The sequence below is a fragment of the Ambystoma mexicanum genome, chromosome 9 (assembly GCF_040938575.1).
Source record: "Ambystoma mexicanum isolate Mex_15411 chromosome 9, UKY_AmexF1_1, whole genome shotgun sequence".
NCBI classification, from domain to species: domain Eukaryota; kingdom Metazoa; phylum Chordata; class Amphibia; order Caudata; family Ambystomatidae; genus Ambystoma; species Ambystoma mexicanum.
Window position 1 is genome coordinate 605234012 of NC_090931.1, and position 21945 is coordinate 605255956.

Here is a 21945-nt window from a genome sequence, read left to right on the forward strand (position 1 = left end):
TCGAAGTAGCAGATCTGGATCCTTCAAGGATTGGCTTCTTGGAGGACAGATTTTATTTCATTTTTCTTTTTTAGAAAAGGGAGGCAGTGGCTGTGAGATACTGTCTGCAGTGCCCAAGCATCAGTGGTTATACCTCGCCAACTCCCTCAAAGATAAGTCAGCCTGCCCCCCACCACAGTCCTTTGAACCAAGGACAAAGAGGTTTTGGGTTTTTGCGGAGGGCGAAGAAGTAGAGGCTGAAGAGTCGCCTTATTCTCCCCGTCCTTGTGAACTTAAGAGGTGCTCTTCTGAGCTCTGGGTGAACCGATTTCTTCCCCTTGCAATTGAGGAATAAAAATTAAAGGGCTGGCCCGTCCAATTATGTGAAGACCTCTGCGATGTGATGACGCTGGCATATGACTACTGCCAACGATTTAGCTGCCACCTTAGATGCCTGTAATTTCTCCAAGCTCTCGTCAGCCTTGGAGCCGAAGAGCTGGGAGCCATCAAATGGCATTCCTAATAAGCTGGACTGGACGTCTGGTGCAAAACCTGACTCCCAACCATGCAAATCTTCTGGCGACAGTACTCAAGAGTCCGAGGAATCAAATCCAGACTGGAGAGACTGGCACATGGCATCTTTGCCATCTTGAACAAAGTTTAAAAAACTTTCTCTCTCCTCCTCTTCAAAGATATACTCTGCTGCCAAAGTTGCTACGTCCCACAAGGTGTGCAGGTACTCGCAAGAGCACAAGTCGAATTAATGGCCATCAAGGCCATACTGACTGCCAAGAACACCCTCTTCCCCAAGGCGTCAAACCTCTTAGCATCCCTATCTGGTGGGATAGTTGGGTAGGCTGCCGCCTTTCAGGATGAAGTGGCTTTCTGACCCACCAGACTGTCCAGGGTAGGACATCTTGAAAGTAAACTTTGATACATTGTGGCAGGTCTGTATTTCCTAGTCAGATCTTTATTAACAGCCAGTGAAGTATCTGGCTTCAACCAGTTTTCCAATACACTGGTTATTAAAGCTCTGTGAAAAGGCAACACCGGCTCCCTCGGGGGACCTCTATCCAGGATGCCTGTGAGATCATGCTTCTCAAAGATAGCCTATGGTCTACGTCAGCGCAGATAGTAGGTTACATTTCCCATAACAGACCTATAGGAAGGGTCAGCATGTCCAGCAGAATCTGGACTAGCAAAATCAATTTCCGTAAAAGTGTCCAAGCCACTAACATCTCTCAGAGTGTCCACAAGATTATGAATTCTGGACTGCTCAGGGATTAATTCTTCAGGCACATTAAGAGTGCCGAACTCCAAGTCAAAAGTCTCATCTCCCTCTTCCTAGTCTACCTCAAACATCGACCCAATGGCCTTGAAGTCTGGCCTTGGTAAAAGTTTCAAAATCTTCAAAGAATCCTTCAAAGACTTTGAGGGTGTCGACAGCACTGGCAGTGAAGACGCTTGCGAGAGCAAAACAGGCCTCGACAGACCCTGTGTCCGCTCTTTCAAGGGAGTCAAGGGGGAAGGTTTTGGCTTCACTTGATGGGGAGACGAAGCCTCCTTCGATGGAAGGAGACTTACTGCCTGGGCTCTTAAGTGCACAAGAAGTGGTCTCTGAAGATGCCCTGCCAGCCTTACTAGGCACAGTGGGTTCTGAATCCTTCTTGGGTACCTACAAAGGGGAAGCTGGAGCCACTTTCTTAAACACCTCCAGCATCTGGAGACAAACATTCTCCTAGTCATCCCGAGATGTCAACTTGTTGGGAATGCTTAACTGCATTTTATCAGGTGAGGTGTCTGTCGAAGACTATTGCGAATGATGGCGACTTTCAACGATTTTTTGGGGGATGAGTACACATTACAAGATCTAGAGTGCTTATGTTCAGATCGGTTCTTCACAGGGGAACTCGCCCTGGATTCATCCGACAACCTCCTTTTGGTAGGGGTTGATTGTCATGGACTCACAGAACCTGCAATCATCGGTTTTATGGTCAACTCCCAAACACCAAAGGAAGATCTGATGTGGGTCCGTAATGGACATTATAACTCCACAATCTGAACACCTTTTGAAAAACGTTTTCGGCGTAGACATCAGAAACCTTTGAGGTTTTTAAAAAACAGTGTGAAAAATAATCGCTGTGGCGATGAACTGTCTGAAGCATGCAGAGCATGCCGAAAAACAGAACTGAGGCAACAGGCGCCATGTGAGCTACTTATATCTGCGTCAACTTAACAGCAGAGCACAGCTGTCGAGGGTCATGAGTTGACGCCTGCAACTACGAGAAAAAAGATTCTGAAGCTGCCTTCAGACATACGAATATATTAAAGATGAGGAATATGTGGGAGGACACATTTAATTTGAAATTTACATTTTGAAGTGTGTTGAGTTTCCCTTCCCAATAAAAGCAGAGGCCAAAGACTGGTGGGTTGTGCAGTGTACAGAGGGGCGTGTCTGGCACATGCGTTACCCACTGAAAAAAAAATTATTTATTCAATTTATTTGAACATTTTAAAGAGTGAAAACCTCAATATGATGCAAATTGCATTATGGTTAGTAGAAATGGAGACTAAATACCGAAGGATACACAAAGTATGTACAGATGGAGGTGCAAGGGTGGATAAAGATTAGGGTTATTTGGGGGAACGTGCCAGAGAAGATCAGGGGAGCAGCAATTTGGGCAAAAAGTGAGGAGAAAAACAAAAATATTTACCTTTTATTTAAATGCTGTGGTAGTAGTGATCCAGTCCCCTTCTTCCAGGGTTAACACCGCCACCCCCAAAAAAAAACTGTGGAACAAAGGGGAATGGATATACGAGAACAAGTTTGTTCCACAAAGTCCTTCAAACAGAAATCCCTATGAAAACCATTCCGTGTCCCATTGAACAGCAGGTTTCCCCTTCCTTTAATAACATTTGAAGTCAACAGTCTCAAAACTTGCAATAAAGACAAAACACATTGTGAAATACATTTTTATACAGAATATTAGACCTTGGAATACAAAACCCCTCCCGAAAATCAAGCAAAACTACATAGGAGCTGCTGACATGTAAATTACTATTCATGATCTGCCAATTAACAGTTTAGCTATTTTTCTCATCCCCTTTAATGTGCTCCCCAAGGCACAGTGCATGAGATCAAATAGTTTAAACACTTAGTAAATAACCCAGGTGTATGTCTTTTCAAAGGGTGGAGCAGAGGTAGGACTGCCCAGTACATACCATTTCATTTGAAAGTCAGTTATTCCACTTGTGTTGAGAAGATAAAACGGAGTGCAAAGCTGCACATGAATAAAGGAAAATGTTAAATTTTGGGGAAAGGGTTCACCAATTTCATTTACCCATTTGAAAGTGACTTTAGGTCAATTTTCCATTCAGACAAGAACAATATTGGTACTGAGTGGCTGAAGGCACAGTTTCACTGTTTGAAAAGGAATGCAGGCACTGCATTAGCTACTTTGACAAAATGTTTGATCTAACAGGAGAAAAGCACCGTCTACAGGTTATGCTTTCCCATTTACTATACATTCATGTTTTTCCCTCCAAAATGTACAGACATAGCTGAGGTTTGCAACAATACTAGTGCTCAGACTGGGGGAAGCAGAATGTTAAATGCCCAGACAGGAATGCAGCAATCGCCTCTTTGTCGGGGTACATACAGGCCCAGTAATGGCCCACTGGCAGTTCTCACCCATGTTTCCAGCCACCTGACTGGCTAAGCGCTGTTCCCCGGATGCAAATCCCAGATGGTCAAAACAGTGCCATGAGAAGACAGCTACTGTAAATGAGCCCTTCACTTCTCGGGGCTCTATATGATTTTTCATGAAGATCCATTGGGGGTACCTGCTGGCATTCCCAAGTATGAATACACTAAAACCATTACTCAGCAGACATTCCTTGATTCATGCTCACTCTTTCTGCAATCGGCTGGATCACGCTTTGTTTTAGACATTTTTCACAATTACAATGTTTTAGAGCTCGGAAATGCCTTAAAGATGGTATGCTCGCCCGACAAAAAACAAGCAAACAAAGCATTAGTTTAACAAGACCGTAGAAAACACCCGATTGGACAAAAATCAGGCTTACATGAAAAGTGCAAAAAGGTGACCATACTCCTCAAACCCCACCCTTAAAATACACATTTGGCATTTAGAACAAAGCCAAAGAAAAGCTGAAAAGCAATGCACCAGGAAACATTGTTTGCATGCACCCTACAAACTTTTCAGTTACACATATATACAATCAACAGGCGCCCTATCCCTCACAATTCTGTTCTATGCCTTTGGACAAGTGGGCGGGGAGAGCAGTATTCTATACTTATTGAAGCAGGATTTGACAGTGTATGAGCTGTGACCTACTGGCCAATAATGGGTTTATTGTACCAGATGATAAACCCAAATACTTGGGCTGTTCTGTTAAAAATAAATGCCAGCGTTAAAAAAACTCAAACAACTGGCCCACAAAGGTAATATTGTGGTACTCAACATTTTAAAATCATGAATCAAATAAATCGCACAAAAACTATATACATTCGGCTAAATTTGAAACCCATATGAACAAATTCTAGGGCAGAGTGACATTCCAGAGTGACCGCAGTAACCATCCTTTTCGTTTTTAGCAAATGCAACAGCATCCGTGGTTCAAACGAAAGGTTCCAAAGTTGCAAAAAGCGGAAAGCCAGATGGGCAGGTTCATCGCAGAGGGAAAGTGGAAGAGTATTTTGTGATCCAGGATATGGTGGCTCACCATTCTGGACCGCACGCAAAATATTGTACATAATCAAGCCTAGGGTAGTGGCACACTACTTGTGGGTCATTGATGTAATAAGTTAAAGCATGGCCCTTCATATGAAGGGTGCGAAAGGCAATAACATCTATTGGCTAGGTCTGTAGGATCCCACAGCTTTACTATAAAAGATTCCAAAAGTATATATTTGAACTAAGGGTTATAATGGCAGTAAAGATTGCCAGCATGGATGATCTAGACCTTCCACATCAGGATTTATCAGGGAAATATATCCTTTGGAGTGGGATTCAAACAGTAAATAAAAGGTTATAATTCAAGTTCAACGCATACAATTTTCCCATTTACTTTTTAGCAAAGCTTTATCAGGCCAATTATATTTGGGCTACTGGGTGTATGTGGGACGGGTGGGGAGAGCGATGTGGGTGCTTCCCCCTCATAATAAATGTGAAAATTGCAGCAAAAAGGGCCATGCAAAGGGGTTAACCAGAGCCACTAAAACATCAAAAAGTCCTCATTAGGTCTAAACCCTTACCTATTAAACAAGGTGTCAATTGGTCATGCCCCATGTGATGAGAAATACGCCCTTAAATGTGCACTCGCAAATGTTTCTCCTGATTTGTACCGAAAGGGACAGATTTATCAAAATATCCAAGTAAGCACTTTCACAAGCATCAGCGAGCCAACCTAACTCAGAAATAAAGCGTCCTTGTCGAAGGCAGTTCTTGGATGTATTCAACCCGCCCACACCCCTACTGTGAAAACTCTGACAGTGTGTTCCAAACATAAGTTTCAAAAGGCAATTGGTCACATTCTAACAGGGCAATAGTAGCTCATATTGTGGAATTGAACCCAAGAAACTAACCTGATCAACCAAAATTATTTTAATGAACCTCACACCACTTGTTTATGGGATTATGGCACCAGAATCATCAGGTCGTATTCTGTCCCTACCCACAATTGACAAAGTGGCGGTTCAAATTTTAGAGGGATGGATATTTTGACCACACAAAAAAGTGGAAACTTTGAGATACTCTAGAATCGTACTGATCCAGTATAGAAAATAGATGATCAAGTCTACACATGCCCCAAAAATTTAATTAAAAAAAAACAGAACTCCAAGACCCAATTCTTACATAGCTCGGGCTACTTTAAGTAACACACATTCATCAGTGTATGCAGCAAATTAACCAATTCAGGCACAAATTGAAAAAAGGCATTAAAAATACATTAAACGTTTGCCCCAATTGGACAAACCGGGGTAATGTATGGGAGGTCCTAATGAAGGAGGTACAGTGTTCTTGTTCTCATGCAAAGGTTGTAGTATGGACATACTAATGTGAGGTTTTCAAAGGAAAAGACAGGACCTACACTAGACAGCCTGATGGAGGGGAGGCTCCATAGGCTATCAGATTAGGCAAACTCTTTCAAATTGCCTTTCCTTGTGCACCTATTTCACAAGTGTATGGAAGTTGAAAAGAAGTGGATTCTCAAAACAAAGACTTTGATAGTTTGGATACAGTTCTCTTACTACATTAAAAAAGGGCACTACAAACATATCACATATGCTGTACACCATGAAACAGAAATGATCTACTGAACAGTAGTAAGTGTAAAATGGGAACACAGCGCCCCACAGTCTGAGGCTTTGTGCAAATTAGACTAGTAAAACCTAGATTGAGCATCCTGACCCAAATGGTCTTCTCAATGGAAATGAGCACTTGTTTTATGTGCAAATAGGACTGGGCTGTTCGCATCAGTGTTCAGCTGCAGTGATGCGATTACGTACCGCATCATGCTTGGGCCCTATGCCTCACAACAATAGTCAGATTATTGCTTGAAAATCAAGTAGGATTACCAACTCAAATGAACTAGAACATGGAGTCAAACACTTTTCGCTCCTGATGCCTGTAGCTTGGCAATGCCACTCACAACGCAAGTGAAGTTTAAGCGTGGAGCTCCAGTGATCAGACAATCAACTGCCCCACAAGTTGCTGCGGAATCGGTTTCTTCCATAACACAGGGTCTGTCAATGTAATATAAAAATCATGGTAATGTAAAACGATGGACAGGATTTGTAGCACACACACATCCGAGAATTAAACTGTTGGAAAACATCACAATAGGAGGTGTGCTGCTGAAGGTAAAAACCAAAAAGGCACATGGTTAGCCTACCTAAAACACCACCACCTCAGCTCAACATCCTAGAGAAACTGCTGAGCATAAATTCTGCTCTGTTTCTGAGGGTACTCATGATTACATGTAAAACCCTTCGACAGTGAATTAGCAGGATTTAGTTTATATTATTTCTTCAAAAGGCATTGCCACCACTGTTGGAGAATAAAACTGTCATTTTACTTAAGGGAATGAAATAAAATGCTTAGCGGGAGTTGCTTTGCTGTAGTTCAGTGCTGGGAGTGACAAGCTCACCATGCAGGGAAATTTAACATTTCCATTTGGACAGTTCCTTACTGGACCCTTTGTGCATGCCACAAAATAGCCTGCTTTGCTGCAGGCCTTAAAATGAGCTCTGCAAACAATTTTATCAAAACCAGAAGAGCTAAGGCAAGTATTTTGGCAAGGTTTCTCTTCAAAGCTTTTCAAGTCACCACTCATGTGCAGCTCTGCAGCCAAACCATGTTCAACCATGCTTCAGATCACAGAAATGAACTCCATTAAAGATGACCTTAGGCTCAGGCCAACCAGAACTAGGCCCCTTTGCCACCCTCATTGGAGGAAACAGAGCTAAACTACAGCTAATCAACGTGCAAAGGCAATACCCCACGTCAATGGAGATTAATACTCTCTTCAGCCCACCTCAAACAGGCCTCATAGAAACCTACCAGCTATTTTGAAATCCTGTCAACTGACAACTAAGGGTCTTCTAGTATTACTACATCAAACGGAAGATTTCTAACTACTGAAATCGTAAAGAACTTTTAAAAGTTTCAGACCACAGCAGCAACTAATCTACTACCAAACATGATTTCCGAGTCCTGTAGAGACTACAATTGAAACTTTCACAACCAAATATTTAAATATGAATTCATAGGCTCATCTGACCTGTGAGCTTTCTGCAACATGACCCTGCAAACATATAAAAGTTTTCTTTTTGACCGACGTATTTGAGTTTATATGGCAGCCTCTGGTGGGCAGATTTGCCTGTGCCACCAGTACACAGGCAGGAACTTCCCCTAATTAGGGTGCCAGAGATGGGAGTTTCATAAACCTCAGACCTAGCACAGCCTGCTGCCTGCCTGGATGTTACCCCCATCCAGTAAAGATCTGGCAATCCCTGCACCCATCGATAAGGGACACTGCCCACCACCTTCAGTGGCTCTGTGCACAGAGTTCAGATTTCAGTAAATGTCAGTGTTTGCTTGTGTAAAGAGTTTCTTCTTCCGTGTCAGTCTCGTCCTGAAACTCGTTGCCGAGAAGAGATTTTTTGGAGCCACTGGACATCATACGAATCTCATCCTCATAATCATCATGGTTCTGACGCAGGCGATGAAAGCCATCCTTGTGCCTACCAGACTTGATGGAGCAGACGAACCACACAATGCAAGCTGTCAGCACCAAGGCAGACATGGTGGCCCCTAAAAAATTAGAAAACAAAATATAAAAGGGCAGAAAGAAACCAACGTGCAAAATAGAACCAAATCCAAATAAGCACAGGCAGCAGAAATATTTGGGCGGCCAGGATAGGACCATTTAGCTGGAAAGCACGTTTTACGCCAAAATCAACAACATTGTTGACAAAATCAAACAGTGTTAAAAAAAGAAAACTGATGGAGTTGCGCAGGGAACATTTAAAGTTGCAAAAGGTATGAGCAGAAAAAGTTATTCCAAAAATAACTATTGTAATTAGAAAGAAGGATTTAATAATCAAGGAAAGGAATTAAAAAAGGTTTTAAGCTTACCCGTATAAGGCGTTGCCTAAGGAATTTGGTTTACAATCCTTCTTTGGGCTATTGTTTTTCGTTAGCTAATATGCACTCACTTTCATATGCACTTCTACATCAATTTACTAACCAGAAAAACTCTGCCGTTAACAGCCAAAAATATAGCACTTTACAAGTAACAAATGATCTGCTCAGAGAGAGTGGGTGTGGTGAAGAAATTAGAAAAGGCAGCCACAAAGAAATAAATTGCATGCATGTAGATGGTAATGTGTCATCAAAACAGATGTACAGACGGAGCAGGAAATTTCGCTTCCACTTTGGATATCCATAACAAATCAATGTATGAGCATTTACTATCAACAGATTGTCTTACCAGCTACAGTCACAACAAGTTCCCGAGGAAGACCAAAGATACGGTTATCTATGTTAAAAACGATTGCCACAGAACTGGCAGCATCATGCCTGACGAGGACCTGTAAAGGCAAGAAAAGCAGGCTCAGATCATAGGAGCAGTTGTGGCTTTGGGACAGTTCAGATTGTGAAGGAACAGGGTATACATATGAATAGAGAGACATAAGGTGTGTTACTATTAAGACCAAATGTAGAGTTTGAACATTTTCAGCAGACTTAAAAAAAAAACAATGTGCTTTATGTGATCCAACAAGAATCTCATCTTTATCTAAAGAATCTGTATTGTTTAGTAATGATTTGTGGTGTTCGGTTAATGCATGATTATTCAAACTTACGAGTATTGTGATGTAGTAGTAGTCCACATAATTATATTTATTTGCATTTATGATTTTATGCAGACACTACACAATCAAAATAAAAATCAATATACATAATATCCAATAAAATACATTTTGTATAAAAAAAGAAAACACTTGGTTTATTTCACGCTGTTTAGGTTTAAAAATATATACAATTTGATAAATCTATAAAATACAATTCCATGGAATATATTGCATTCATTATTTACCATAATCGTATTTCTGATGCTTGTATCTGCTTAGATTCACATGTTTTGCATAAGCCGTTATCTAGTGGTAGGTGCAGAGTATTGCAGGCCTGATTTTCTAAGTTCGAAAAGGGACATCGACGGTGCGTTTGTAATACTATCCTAGTATGAAGTGTACTGTACCCATGGTCTTTCATGCGTCGAGGTCCCTCAGATTATTTTATTTTTGACATGATGGAGCATAACGTGCATGCGTGAGAACAGAGTACATAAAAGAAAGGTGTAAGAGGTCTATATACATTCAACTTCAAGAGGGGATGAAGGGACATGTGAATCTAAGCAGATACAAGAATAGGAAATATGATTATGGGAAATAATGTATGCCTTCTGAGGCTTATGAATCTGCTTAGAATCACATGATTTGCACAGACTAGCGAGCAGTACCTGGAGAAGGCGGTGAGTTGTTTGAAGTTTTGTCTGAGTTTTTGTTTGAGTTTTGTCTGAGCCTGCACCCCCTTGATGCCTCTGTTAGCATACACTTCTCACTCCTGTACATATCATGTATATTTTTGAACTATTACTGTATATTATGGAACTACTATTGTATATTTACCCTCCTTTGGCTTCACACTGTATATATTGTACTGTACTTATAACTTGTATGATCTACCTGATTTGCCCTCCACTGTAACCTGTAATATGTATCACTGCAACCTCAAGATAAGCTATTCACTGTAACTTGTAATATGTATCACTGCAACCTCAAGATAAGCTATTCCCTGTAATATGTATCATTATAACCTTAAGATAAGCACCCAGATGCCTTCGGGCCAGGCGCGCTATACAAATAAAGAAATACAAATACAGTAGAAAAAAAGATGTCTTAACATCGCTTGTCCCGCCTGTGAATCTTGCTTTGAATGTAACCAGTAGTGTTGGGTGAATGTGTGAATTGAGCTCCAAGTAGCTGCTTTGCAAATGGCATCTAAAAGTACATTTGCAAGAAATGGTAAGAGTAGTCCCTGTGCCTCGAAGTGAATATGCTCGAGGCGTGAAAGTTAATGTTTTCTTGGATAAAAAAAAAAACACAATTCAATGCATCTTACAATCCACTTTGAAATATCTGATTTAGAGAAAGGGGGGCTACCTTCTCTTCCAGTAGGTGTGGACACAAAGAACTGGTCCATTTTTCTTAGTGGTCTTGTCTTGTTTAAATAATACATGATGGCCCTTTTGACATGTTTGCTTTGAAAACCTTTATTCGACAAGAAGGTATCAGGTTCAAATATATCACAAAATACATAGTGTTAATATAATAAAAACCTACACAAATAAAACATTAAAAAAGTGCATTACTCTCAGGTTATTACATCACGTTCTATGTTAAAAAGTATTTGAATTCGTATCCATATGATGCAAGTGCAAATATTGCATAAACCATCATCCACATAACAGATGCATACTAAATCTAAAAAGCATTAAAAAAACATTGTAATTCTAGGGAGCTATGCTCACAGTCTAAACACTTAATGTGGGAACAACAATACAAAAATGCCAAAAGGCATCATCACTTTATCAGTGTCCTCCTCATCAGCAGCCAAGCTCTGTGTATATAACGAGCAGCAGCAAACACTAAAGAAAAACTTTGGGTTAGAAGAAATAGCTATGTGGGTCTAATCAAATAAATACCAGCCTAAAATAGGTCTCAAATACAAACGTCTTAATGTCAACACACAAAGAAAAAGGAAATGTGTGACTGTCTCCTTAGCAGCTCCACACATTGGGTCCTTACCTGAATCAGAGCCCTTGCATGCACATGTAAAAATAGCAGTGGGCAAGATGCCCAGCCCGAGCCGTGTGTACAACAATCTCTCATATGCTGGCGTGGTTACGTCCAGATAGGCTTTAAAACCAAACTCCTGTCTGTGTTCCAGATACTCAAGGCCCAACTTTAGCTTAGAGGCAGCAAGCAAGAGACGATCCCCATGCTCTTTGCTTAGAAAGTTACTTAAGCCCACTAAAGCTTGAAGCACAGAGGCTCTAGGTTTTCTCAGAACTCACTCACATTCAAGTTGGTCAATACATCTTTTACATGGGCAATTCAAGCTTTTTCCTCCCATCAAGTGACAATATATGTAGCAATGCATCCCTGCACTGCCCTAAACCAACTGATGCTGACCTACACATCATTTCTACACCCAATAGAGTAGTACCATATTCTAAGTGGACTCGAGCCGTCGGTGCACTTACAGGTAATAACAGTAACTTCATCATAAAGTTGTTTTCTCTAGCAAGCATCTTCTCAACCTTCGCATACCCCCACAATTGTGACCCATAAGTGCTGCTGACAAAGCCTGCATCTGGTATAATTCCAGTTCCAGCAATATAGCACAGCCACCATTACGAATTAAAAAAAAAAAGAGAATTGCACCGCTAAACCTTTCCAGCATGGTGACAGCCCTGTTGGCCTGGGCCACCCATTCTGGGATTTCCTGGAATCTTACTCCAAGGTAATCGAAACTGTTGATCTGTTCTATTGTGTCACCCTCTCATCAACTCAATCGAAAAATGCATCCTGAATTGGGGTCTAAAAACCAAAGATTTGGTTTTAGTCGTGTTCACAGTAAGAACAAGATCCTTACATTTCCTCAGAAAGAGAGATTTCTTCCGATCCTGCAGGGTGGTGGCAATCAAGACTGCATCCTCCGCATAGGACAGGGCCGGGAGCTTAGTTGAGATCAATTTAGGGCAGTCCTGGCACCCACTTAATAATGCATCTATAATCTCTTGAACACAGATGTTAAAAATAAATAAATAAAAAGTGAGGCCAGGACACAACCTTGCCAAACACCCGAGCCTACCCCAGAAAAACTTGTCTGTTCGCCTCCCAAACCATAATCGACACATGCTTCCGTGTCTGAATAAAGTATTGTTAATATAGAAATCAGGTACTGAGGAACCTTTTGCGCTGCCGGCACCTGCCACAACTTTGCGTGGGACACAGTCAAATGCTGTCCTCAAATCCAGAAATAACACATACAGGTGCATTTTCCATAGTACAGTGTACTTCTGGATTATAAGGAAAAGTATAAAGCCTTGACCCACTGTTCCACGGCCCTTCTGAAACCCGGTCTAATTAACAATAATCACATTGTTGTTGTCAGTACAGAGTTCTAGATGGCTCAATGCAATTTTCCCAAACAGCTTAACAGTACCGCCTATGAGAAAGGTAGGTCTGTAATTGGGTGGGCTATCAATTCCACCCTTTTTATACACCAGAACAATGACAGCTTTGCATCAAGAATCGGGGATCCACCCCTGTAGACATTATGGCATTAAAGATCTGACACATCGTGGGGGCCCAGATTGTCATCTAATTTTTGAAGAGGTCTGTCGGTATTAGATCTAGCCCTGCAGCTTTACCGCTCTCTTTGCTGCGCCAATTGCAACCTCAACCTCTATGACAGTAATGTACGGCACAACTATATTTGCATAAAATGGGTGGCGGTTAGAGGGTGCAGAAGAGAAGATGGACAATACAGATTTGAAAAATGCAAACTCCATTCTACCATTCCAATACAACAGATCAATGAATGTTCCAGTTTCAGCTCATTGTCATAAATCAATTTCCAAAATAGCACATTGTCCCTAGAGTGATGGGCGTTAAGGAGGCTCTCCCATTTCCCCATCACAAACTCATTTTTTGTGGGAATTACATTGTTATATTCTGCTATTACCAACCGCAAATTGGACCCATCGACCCCCAACGGGTCACCAATTCATCATTCTATTTCTTTTTTGGCAGCACACTAGGCCCCATCATACCATCCCGCCTTGCCCATGGCTTTTCATTTAATCACTACGGCGGGGACGGAACCATACAGTAGAAAATAGCCCTTGAGTTTTTGAAAAACTGCTAAATCCTCACTCCCCGGATTAAAGATACATTCTATGTTGTCAAGAATAGAAACATGCATTGACTGTTTGTGGTTGAGAGCCATGCCCGCAAGTCACTGAAATGGGCAAAAGTTCTATCCCCCCCCGAGTTCAATCTGTTGAGAACCCAGAGCAATATCTCGAGTACAACGCCCCAACTATATCCCACAAGAGGAAAATTGATAAAGGGAGATGGTCACTTTCTGTCCCATCAAGATCTTTAAAATCATCCACCCGTGCCCAAGCAGTTGCAGAAATGAAGATATAATCAATAAGTGTACTTCCATTGTCTTCAATAAAGGTCTTTTTTTTGTTGCTGGTTGGTCGTTGACAAATCTTCAATTGCAAGCTTTTAAATTTAGATTATACATAATACAGGATGATTGAACAGCAAACTGTGCGTTCTTAGGGGACAAGCTGTAACCAATGCTTGGAATGTCCCAGTCCTGATCTTGGTCATCCCACAGCCCTTCCAAGTCCTTAAGTGGTTCTAGCTGTGAATTAAAATCTCCTACCACTAGTTTAAGATTTTAATGGCAGTGAGGAGATGTCATTAGTTAGCGTAGTTTGAAAACAACCCAGACATGCCAGACCAGTCAAACTCGATGGCCTATTATAGATGTTAACTAAGCGTAAATTAACAACTTTATTGGTCTTAATAAGCATTTGAACATCTACAGAGTATGTTCCAACTACCTTCACCTCCCAGCCCGGGGACACCTGAATCCAGATCAGTAATCCACCACATGGTCTGCCTTTCGGTCCCTTAGACGCAGGAATACTTATGGACTGATATCCTTGGAGCATAACTGGGTCCAAAGCCCAAGTCTCCAGCAGGGCAATTACATTGAATCCTTGAATAAAGGAGCTCCATGTTGGGTCATCCAACAATCTACCCACCCCTGCAATGTTCAAGGAAAGGAGACTGAACCCCCCCCCCTCCTTTCACCTGGTGAAACTCCCCACTCCCCCCCCCATCATCGTACCGGCCATTTCTCTACCCAGTCAATCTACTGCCTCTAGATTGGCAGGGTTAACATACAGGCTTGGTGTGCAGGAATCCTTGGTCCAATAATTACTTTCACTTTGGCCTCTAGTGAGAGCAGATATAGTGTATGAAGGCTTTTTTCAGCCGATTTAGTTGGATTTTGAAAGAAAGCTGGCAGTTCTATGGATTGGTAAACATGGAACTGAGATACATTTTGGTGAGAATCGTGGATTTGTTCGCAGAACCACTCTGTCCTTGTGAGTAAATACAAATGGATCTTCAACTGAGAGAGCTTGCAGTTCGTTAATTCTTATAGAAGTAACAGCCACAATGTAAGCAAGATGCTCAAGACTGGTTTTCTGTATTGGTTCAAAAGGGTGACCCATGAGATTGCCAAGTACAATATTCAAGTCCCTGCCGGGAGTTGGATTTGCATTGGGGGGTGTAATCTTTTAACCTCTTCCATAAAGGGTTTAATCACTGGAACCTGTCACCAAGACACTTTACTTCGAGAAGTGGTGTATGCAGCAAGGGCTGTCAGATTAACTCTAAGGGAGTTAAAGACTAGCCCCGGAATCTAGCAGGTAAAGTAGGTAAAGCAGTATGTGGGATGGTGAGCAGTTAATAGGATTGATGCTGCATGTCTTGCACACGTCTTGCATCAAACGACAAAGTGGTTCCAGTGAAACAGCAAAGCCTCATGTTGGGTTTGTGTGCTTCTTTGGGCTGTCCATGCTTCTTTGTGGCAAGTTTAAATGTCTAAACTCAATGATTTCAGGAGCCAAGTTCAGTGTTCGAGGACATGGATGAAGTGTTGTTACCTGATGCTGAGACAGCATGTTGTAAGGGGATGGAAGTTTGACTGGTATGCAGAGATACATCTTGAGCAGGTATGAAAACCATGGTTGACGCTCCCACATTGGTGCTATTAGAATAAGTTCTACTTGTCCCTGGTGCATCTTGAGGACTATTTTGTTCAGAAGTGGTATTGGAGGAAAAGCGTATGCAAATCTCCCGGACTAGTGCATCCACAGACAATTCCCCTTTAACTGTCTGGGGATTCCAGGACAAAAGACTGGGCATTGTGCGTTCTCTTGTGTTGCAAAACGATCTGTGTCTGGTTGACCCCAGTTTGTGAAAACATTGTGAAGGATGTCTTTGTGCAACTGCCATTCGTGCTATTAAGCGAGCTGCAAGTTCCTGCTTAGCTCATCAGCTAGACAGTTTTCCCCTGGAACATGTTGAGACAGTAGGTATATACTGTGACAAAGTGCCCAAAGCCATATGTTCTGAGCTAGTTTGGACAGACTTGGAAAGTACATCACTGTGGTGCTGTCTTTTCAAGACTAGAGCGATCTTGTTCTCAAACTGGTGTTGAAAGACTTTTAGGGCCTTGAGCATTGCCAATAGTTCTAGAAGGTTGATGTGCTTTTGTGCCATCGTTTGTTTCAACACTCAGTTTGCGGTGCGTTGGAGATAGCATGCACCCCACCCTGTGAGAGATGCGTCTGTGGATTGAGTGGCTTGTACCTCAGGAGTGTTGAACGATTTCCCCTTGAGAAGGTTTTCTCTTGTCCGCCATTGCAGGGAGTGAACAAGGGACTGCGAAAGGACCACTAGATCACCCCATTAACCGCTTGTGACCATTGTTTCGCTAGCCACTCTTGGAAAGGACGCATGCGCAACCGAGCGTTTGGCACTAGGTAAATGAACATGGTCATCATTCTGAGAAGGCGCATTGCTTTTCGTATGGTTACCTGACTGGACACACATTGTGGGATTCGGAAGAACATGTTTTATACCCTCTCATTGGAGGGGAAGACCAATGAGTCTTCTGTTCAAATGAATACCCGGAGAAATTGTTTTACCTGGCTTGAGACACAACTTGATTTTGTCTTGTTGATTGAGAAGCCTAGTTTGTAAGCCAGATCGTTATTCCGTTGAATGTTCTGAAGAAAAGCTTATGGCGCGTCCAGCCATTCATCGAGGTAAGGGTACAATGGGATTGACTGTCTGCGTAGGATGCTGCTACCACTGTAAGCCCTTTGGTGAATGTCCTTGGCACTGAGGCTATGCCGAATGGTAGCACCCTGAATTGGTAGGGGTTTGCTCCTAATTTTAACCTTAGGTATTTTCTGTGCATTGACAACATTGAAATATGAAAGCATGCATCTTTCATATCCAATGTTGCCATGTAATCCCCTTGTTTTAGAAGTGGGATTACTTCCTGTAGCGTAGTCATCCTGTATATTTGTGGTTTGAGATACTTGTTTGCAGGGCGCAGAGAACAGATGCCCTCATTTACCTCTTAAACAGACGAGTTCCATTGCTCTTTTTTGTAGTGAAGTCTTTATTTCTGCTCGTAGAATGAGCTGGTGTTCTCGGGACATCCTTCTTGCTCTTTGTGTGGTTTTTGAAGAAATGTAATGAAATATCTGTTGGTTACTGTCGTTAGCACCCACTGATCTGATGTTGCCTGCTCCCATGTGTGGGTGAATTGAGTAATTTGGCCTCCTACTGGGGTTGCATTGGATGGGACTCAGACAGGAGAGGCATTTGCTGGTGGGGATAGAGGAGTCTTGAGTGGCTGCGCTTCTACCTCACCCTTTCCCCAAGTCTAAAGCCTCACTGTTGGAAGCTTTGGCAGTGAGATGATGCTCCCAGTGAGGAGTACCAGGGAGAAGAGCCAGAAGAGAACCCGGACTGTGTGGGTCTTGAGAGGCCTTTGGAACAAAAGGACAGGCGGGTATTGAATATACCGCATTGGACATATAGTTTGTTGGAGATCTTTTTTAAAGGCTTCAATATTTTGTGTTGTTTCTAGCTGTTTCTAAGGCATCATCTACAGCTTTACCAAACAAGACTGATTCTTGTACCGGGAATCCGTACATAAAACCAAAAAAAACAAAACCAAATGGTAGATTTGTTTGAATTTCGGCTGTACGAAAATTACGTACGGACGAACATTTCCAACACATCTACCACTCTGTACCATTGTAGCGAACAAGGGGAGCAGGGGTGTCCCCCGCAACCTTGTTCGTTACAGTTGAATCGGGGTGTCCGCTCAGTCAAAGATGAAGTAAAAAAAGAAAAATAAGGACCCTGAGGCGCCGGTTCCCATGCGCGTAAGTGAAGGGAAACTGCTTTGCAGAGGGATGGAGGAGTCGGCGGCACACAGCGAAGTATACCGCCAATAGGTAAGTAAGGGGGTCGGGGGGTGCGGGTTAATAGAAATGTCCGGGGAAGAGAGTGGTATTATTAGCAATGTGTGTAGAGTAAGCAACAGATGTGGTTGCTCTTTTCCCTCAAGCATTTTACATTCTTTATCTGGAGGTGCTTCTGCATTTGATAAAGGGACGCCTGCATGTTTTCTAGTAGTTTTAACCACTAGAGAATCGGGTTTAACATGGCCCCGGATGTAAAGAGGGTCTGAAGGTGAGGGTTTGAATTTTGTTTCCCAACCCAGTGTTAACCACACGTATAAGGGATGGAGTTAGCAGAGAAGATGCCATTCTCTTTAAGGCAATTCAACGAAAGAATCGATTGGCTGATGGACCTTTTTTCTTTTAGGATGTCACCTACAAAGTCAAAGTCTGGTACCGACTCTTGAGTCTGAATTTGGACATTTTCAGCTGCCTTTTTAAGTAAGACGTTAAAAAGAAGCTGGTCATCTATAGGAGATGTGTCGCCGGGCTGATCTATAGGATTATTGTCCCCAAAAAGTATATCTGGCTCATCTGCATCCTCATGAATAGGTGTAGTTGGCCATGTACCCCTAACCACCCACCCCCCTCGTCTTGTTGCAATTGGTCATAATAATGGTCATCCTGAAATATATTAGATGGCTTATCTGAGTTATCAATAACTGAATGTCTAGGACATAACTGGAGTTTAGGTGACTTTGGAAATGGGTTAACCTCTTCTAAAAGAAGTGATTCCTGTTTAATTTAAAATGTATCCATAAATGTGAATAATTGAGAAACATAGATTTGACCAAACCATGGACAATGTTATCCATGTACCTGTTCCAGGGGTATCTGGAAGGGGAAAAACAATTTCTTCTGGGTCCACAGATTCTTTCTTGTGATGTAGAGACTGAGACATTGTTTTAGTAGCTTTAATATACCCAGGAGAAGTCACTGGTGTAGTGACAGACTATGTTTTAGGGGACACAGTAGCCTCAACACGTGTAGGCAGTTCTCGGGGGTTTGCGTTTTCCCCTCGGTTTTTGATGCAAATGTGTTGACGGCTCTTTTGGCATTACGGAAACAGGAACGGTTGAGATTTTTGTGGTGCCAACATGAGTTTTTGTTTTCTGGGCCATGCGCTGGACTTGAGCGTGGAATGCAGCGGGCTCAGAACACAAGGGTTCTGAAGATTTTTAAGTTTCGACTAAATCTTAGTTGCCGTTAGAACCTTTTGCAATTAAACTGTCGAAGATTGGTGTGGAGTTGTGCGTTTATGATGCATGCCCCCTTGTGTATGCGAGCGATTGTCCCTGTCGCCAGAAGACTTCCCCATAGCAGAGCGTTTGGCTTGGCTTGCCTTGCGGGCTAGGGATGGCCATGCGAGAGTCTACAGACGCCTCTGTCATTGGCTTACGAAAAGGAGCCGCTGCTGCCTTGTTGCTCGTCTTCCAAGTCATCAGCGCCGGTGGCAGACATGGATTCGGCCTGCATAGCATAGCAGCCAACCGTTTAGCGTGTCACTCCTTGAGCGTCTTAGCAGTGACAGAGCCAGGCTGGGGGCGGCGGACACCCCCCCTTTAGCTTCCCCCTGGTGCCCACCAGTGCGTGCCCAGTGCGCACCCCCCCCCCCCCAACCTCCCGCTGGTGTCCCATTACCCCCACCACCACACAGCCCCAAAAACTTTTGTGGTTTTAGGACAAAAAAAGCCTGCAAAACACACAATGCTCTTCAGGGTGATCACGGGGAAGACAGTGGTTACAGACACAATGGGTGTCTTTCCACAGGTGGAGACTGGTTACAGACCCAATGGGCGTCTTTTCACAGGAACATTTTGTTACAGGATGGACAAAATGTAAAGGGAGTCCTTTCCATGATGGTAAATGAATATTAAGACAGTTAGACAAGTATAAAAGAAAGTGGAACAAGGTATTCTCTAAAGAAATGTAAGAATGTTGAAACCCCCGCTCTCCCTACTAAAAGGCCGAAGCCAGGTGTAGGACGCAGCCGGTCGATAAATTCGCCTAGATTTTCTGCTGGCAAATGCTTCAACTGAGATGTTCGGTGAAGAAGCGTCTGTTGAAAGCGGCATAACAACAACAAAGTAAGTTAGAATTGTAGTCAAGATTACAAGCTCTGCAATCTAATGGACCTGGACGTGTGAAGGACCATGGGTACAGTACATGTCACACTAGGCATAGTATTACAAGCACATCCAGTCAACGTTCCTTTTTGAACTTCAAAAACAAGTCATGCAATACTCTGCACCTAGCATTAGATGTCAGCCTATGCAAAGCATGTGATTCCAAGCAGATCCACAAGCCTCAAATATATTCATAACATTCACAGCACCAAGGAGGAGCAAAAGGCGACCCTGTAAGATTCTGAGTTATAACTCGATTTTGTGTGATTTGATTTTTGAATTTATATTGCCCAGGGCCATAAGGAACCAAGCAGAGACTGCATAGAGTTCCAAAGGAAGGGGCCTCTAATGGAAAAGCATCTATCTCCCTGGTTCACAAAATGGGAGACAGGAATATTAAACAAGTTTTGTTCATTAGATCAAAGGGAGTGCTATGGATGGTAGGGACTGATTTTAGATAGCCAGATAGCTAGGGACAGTGCTATGGATACACTTGAAAATGAAGCAGAGAGTCCTAAATGCGATCCTCTGTTGGACCGGCAGCCAGTGAAGACTCCAGCAATACGAAGAAACAGAAGCAGACCTGGGGAGGCTATGGATAAGACTGAATGCAGCGTTCTGGGCGACTTGGAGGCGATGTAACTGGCCAACTGCAACGCCCATGAGAAGGGAGTTACAGTAATCGAGTCTCAAATTGACCATTGTCTCCACAACTACAGATTGATCTTATTCAGCAGGAGTGAACATTCTAAGTTGGTAATACATATATTTGACAATTTCAGTGACATGAGCATTACAGCTTTAGGATGCCTGCCATATACAGCCTAGATGTTTTACCTTGGGAGAGGTGCGATATAAACTGTTTTATTAAGCACAAACCTAACCAGTTAACCAGTTTCAGGGGGATAACCGCAACAGACAAATATTACACAAATTAAAAAGACAGGATTAAATGAATGAAAAAGCAAAAACATATAACACTTCTAAAAAAAAATAGCATATAAAACAAGAGGGAAAATCAAATCAAAGTGATATATACACCACAATTTAAATCTCTTGAGTAGTCACAAGATATTATTTCAAACATAATTTTTAAACCGTAAAGAGAAGTAGGTGGGATTTTCAAAACGAACACTGGTGTGGGGGTTCAGAGAGGCCAATAGTTGGTAAGCAAGGGATTTTTATGCTTGATCTATTCAAACTCTCTCTGAATCAGGAACGCTGAGCAATAAGGCTTAGATCTAGGAGTCCAGAAAGTTATACACTGTTTTTGAGTCCGGCGACGTTTGTGAATGTCTGACATGATCGCGGACTGTCCAGACAGTACCACGTGACTGCGCGCGGCATGATGATGTGTTCGCAAACGCATCCGCACTTCGCGATTGGATCCGTGCTTTGCGGACAGTTCGGAAGTACACTTTCTACTGATCTAGGAACTTTCAAGCTCAAATGTTTCCCCTTGCACAGCTCCTACTACTATTCTTACTCATTATCCATTAACAATCTAATACGCAGTCAATATATTTGAAAGAATATTAGCAAAACCGTTATTTACCTTAAAAATAGCATCAGCTATTGCCATCCCTCCTCCCCAAGAGCCACCACCATCTGGAGGAACTACACAACAAAAAAAAGCATTGTACTTCCAAGGACAATGAAGCTGACCTAGAAGATGAGGTAGAGGAAGTGCCTACCTCTAGCACCAAGTAAGAATTATGGGTGTGGCAGTTCTTTACCACTGTTAGGAATCTACCAAAGTGAAATGCACTGAGTGTAATGTTGTACTCAGTCGCGGACTACATGAACAGTACTCCTACGGGAGCCCGCCATGCGCCGCCACACCCAATCCAACCACAGCAATGCTCTCAGAAAGGCTGTTCCTTTATTAGCAAGTAGTAGGCTGTCTTCCTCGACATCATCTTCCTCAACCATAACTGTAACCACACAGCCTACTTCTGTGAGACACAAAATCCCACCAGCTACCTTGCAAGCAATAAAAGAGGCGATAGATCCATATTGGTCGAAAACAGTCCTCTGTATATACTGCAACACACCACTCTGCAGGGGAGACCAATTCTGAAGCGCTTTTGAATCTATAATCAAGAAGCCT

General features: G+C 42.5%; 1 protein-coding gene across 1 annotated transcript in view; it reads right to left on the reverse strand.

Annotated features, from left to right (window-relative positions):
- Positions 1 to 2938: 2938 nt before the first annotated feature.
- CPD (carboxypeptidase D) overlaps positions 2939 to 21945 on the reverse strand; it is a 750705-nt gene continuing 731698 nt past the window's right edge. The window contains exons 20-21 of the mRNA XM_069615245.1: positions 8998 to 9097; positions 2939 to 8318 (exon numbers count right to left, since the gene is read on the reverse strand). Coding sequence (XP_069471346.1) covers positions 8092 to 8318; positions 8998 to 9097 — 327 coding nt within the window. The 3' untranslated portion in view covers positions 2939 to 8091. The remainder of the gene's footprint in view (positions 8319 to 8997; positions 9098 to 21945) is intronic.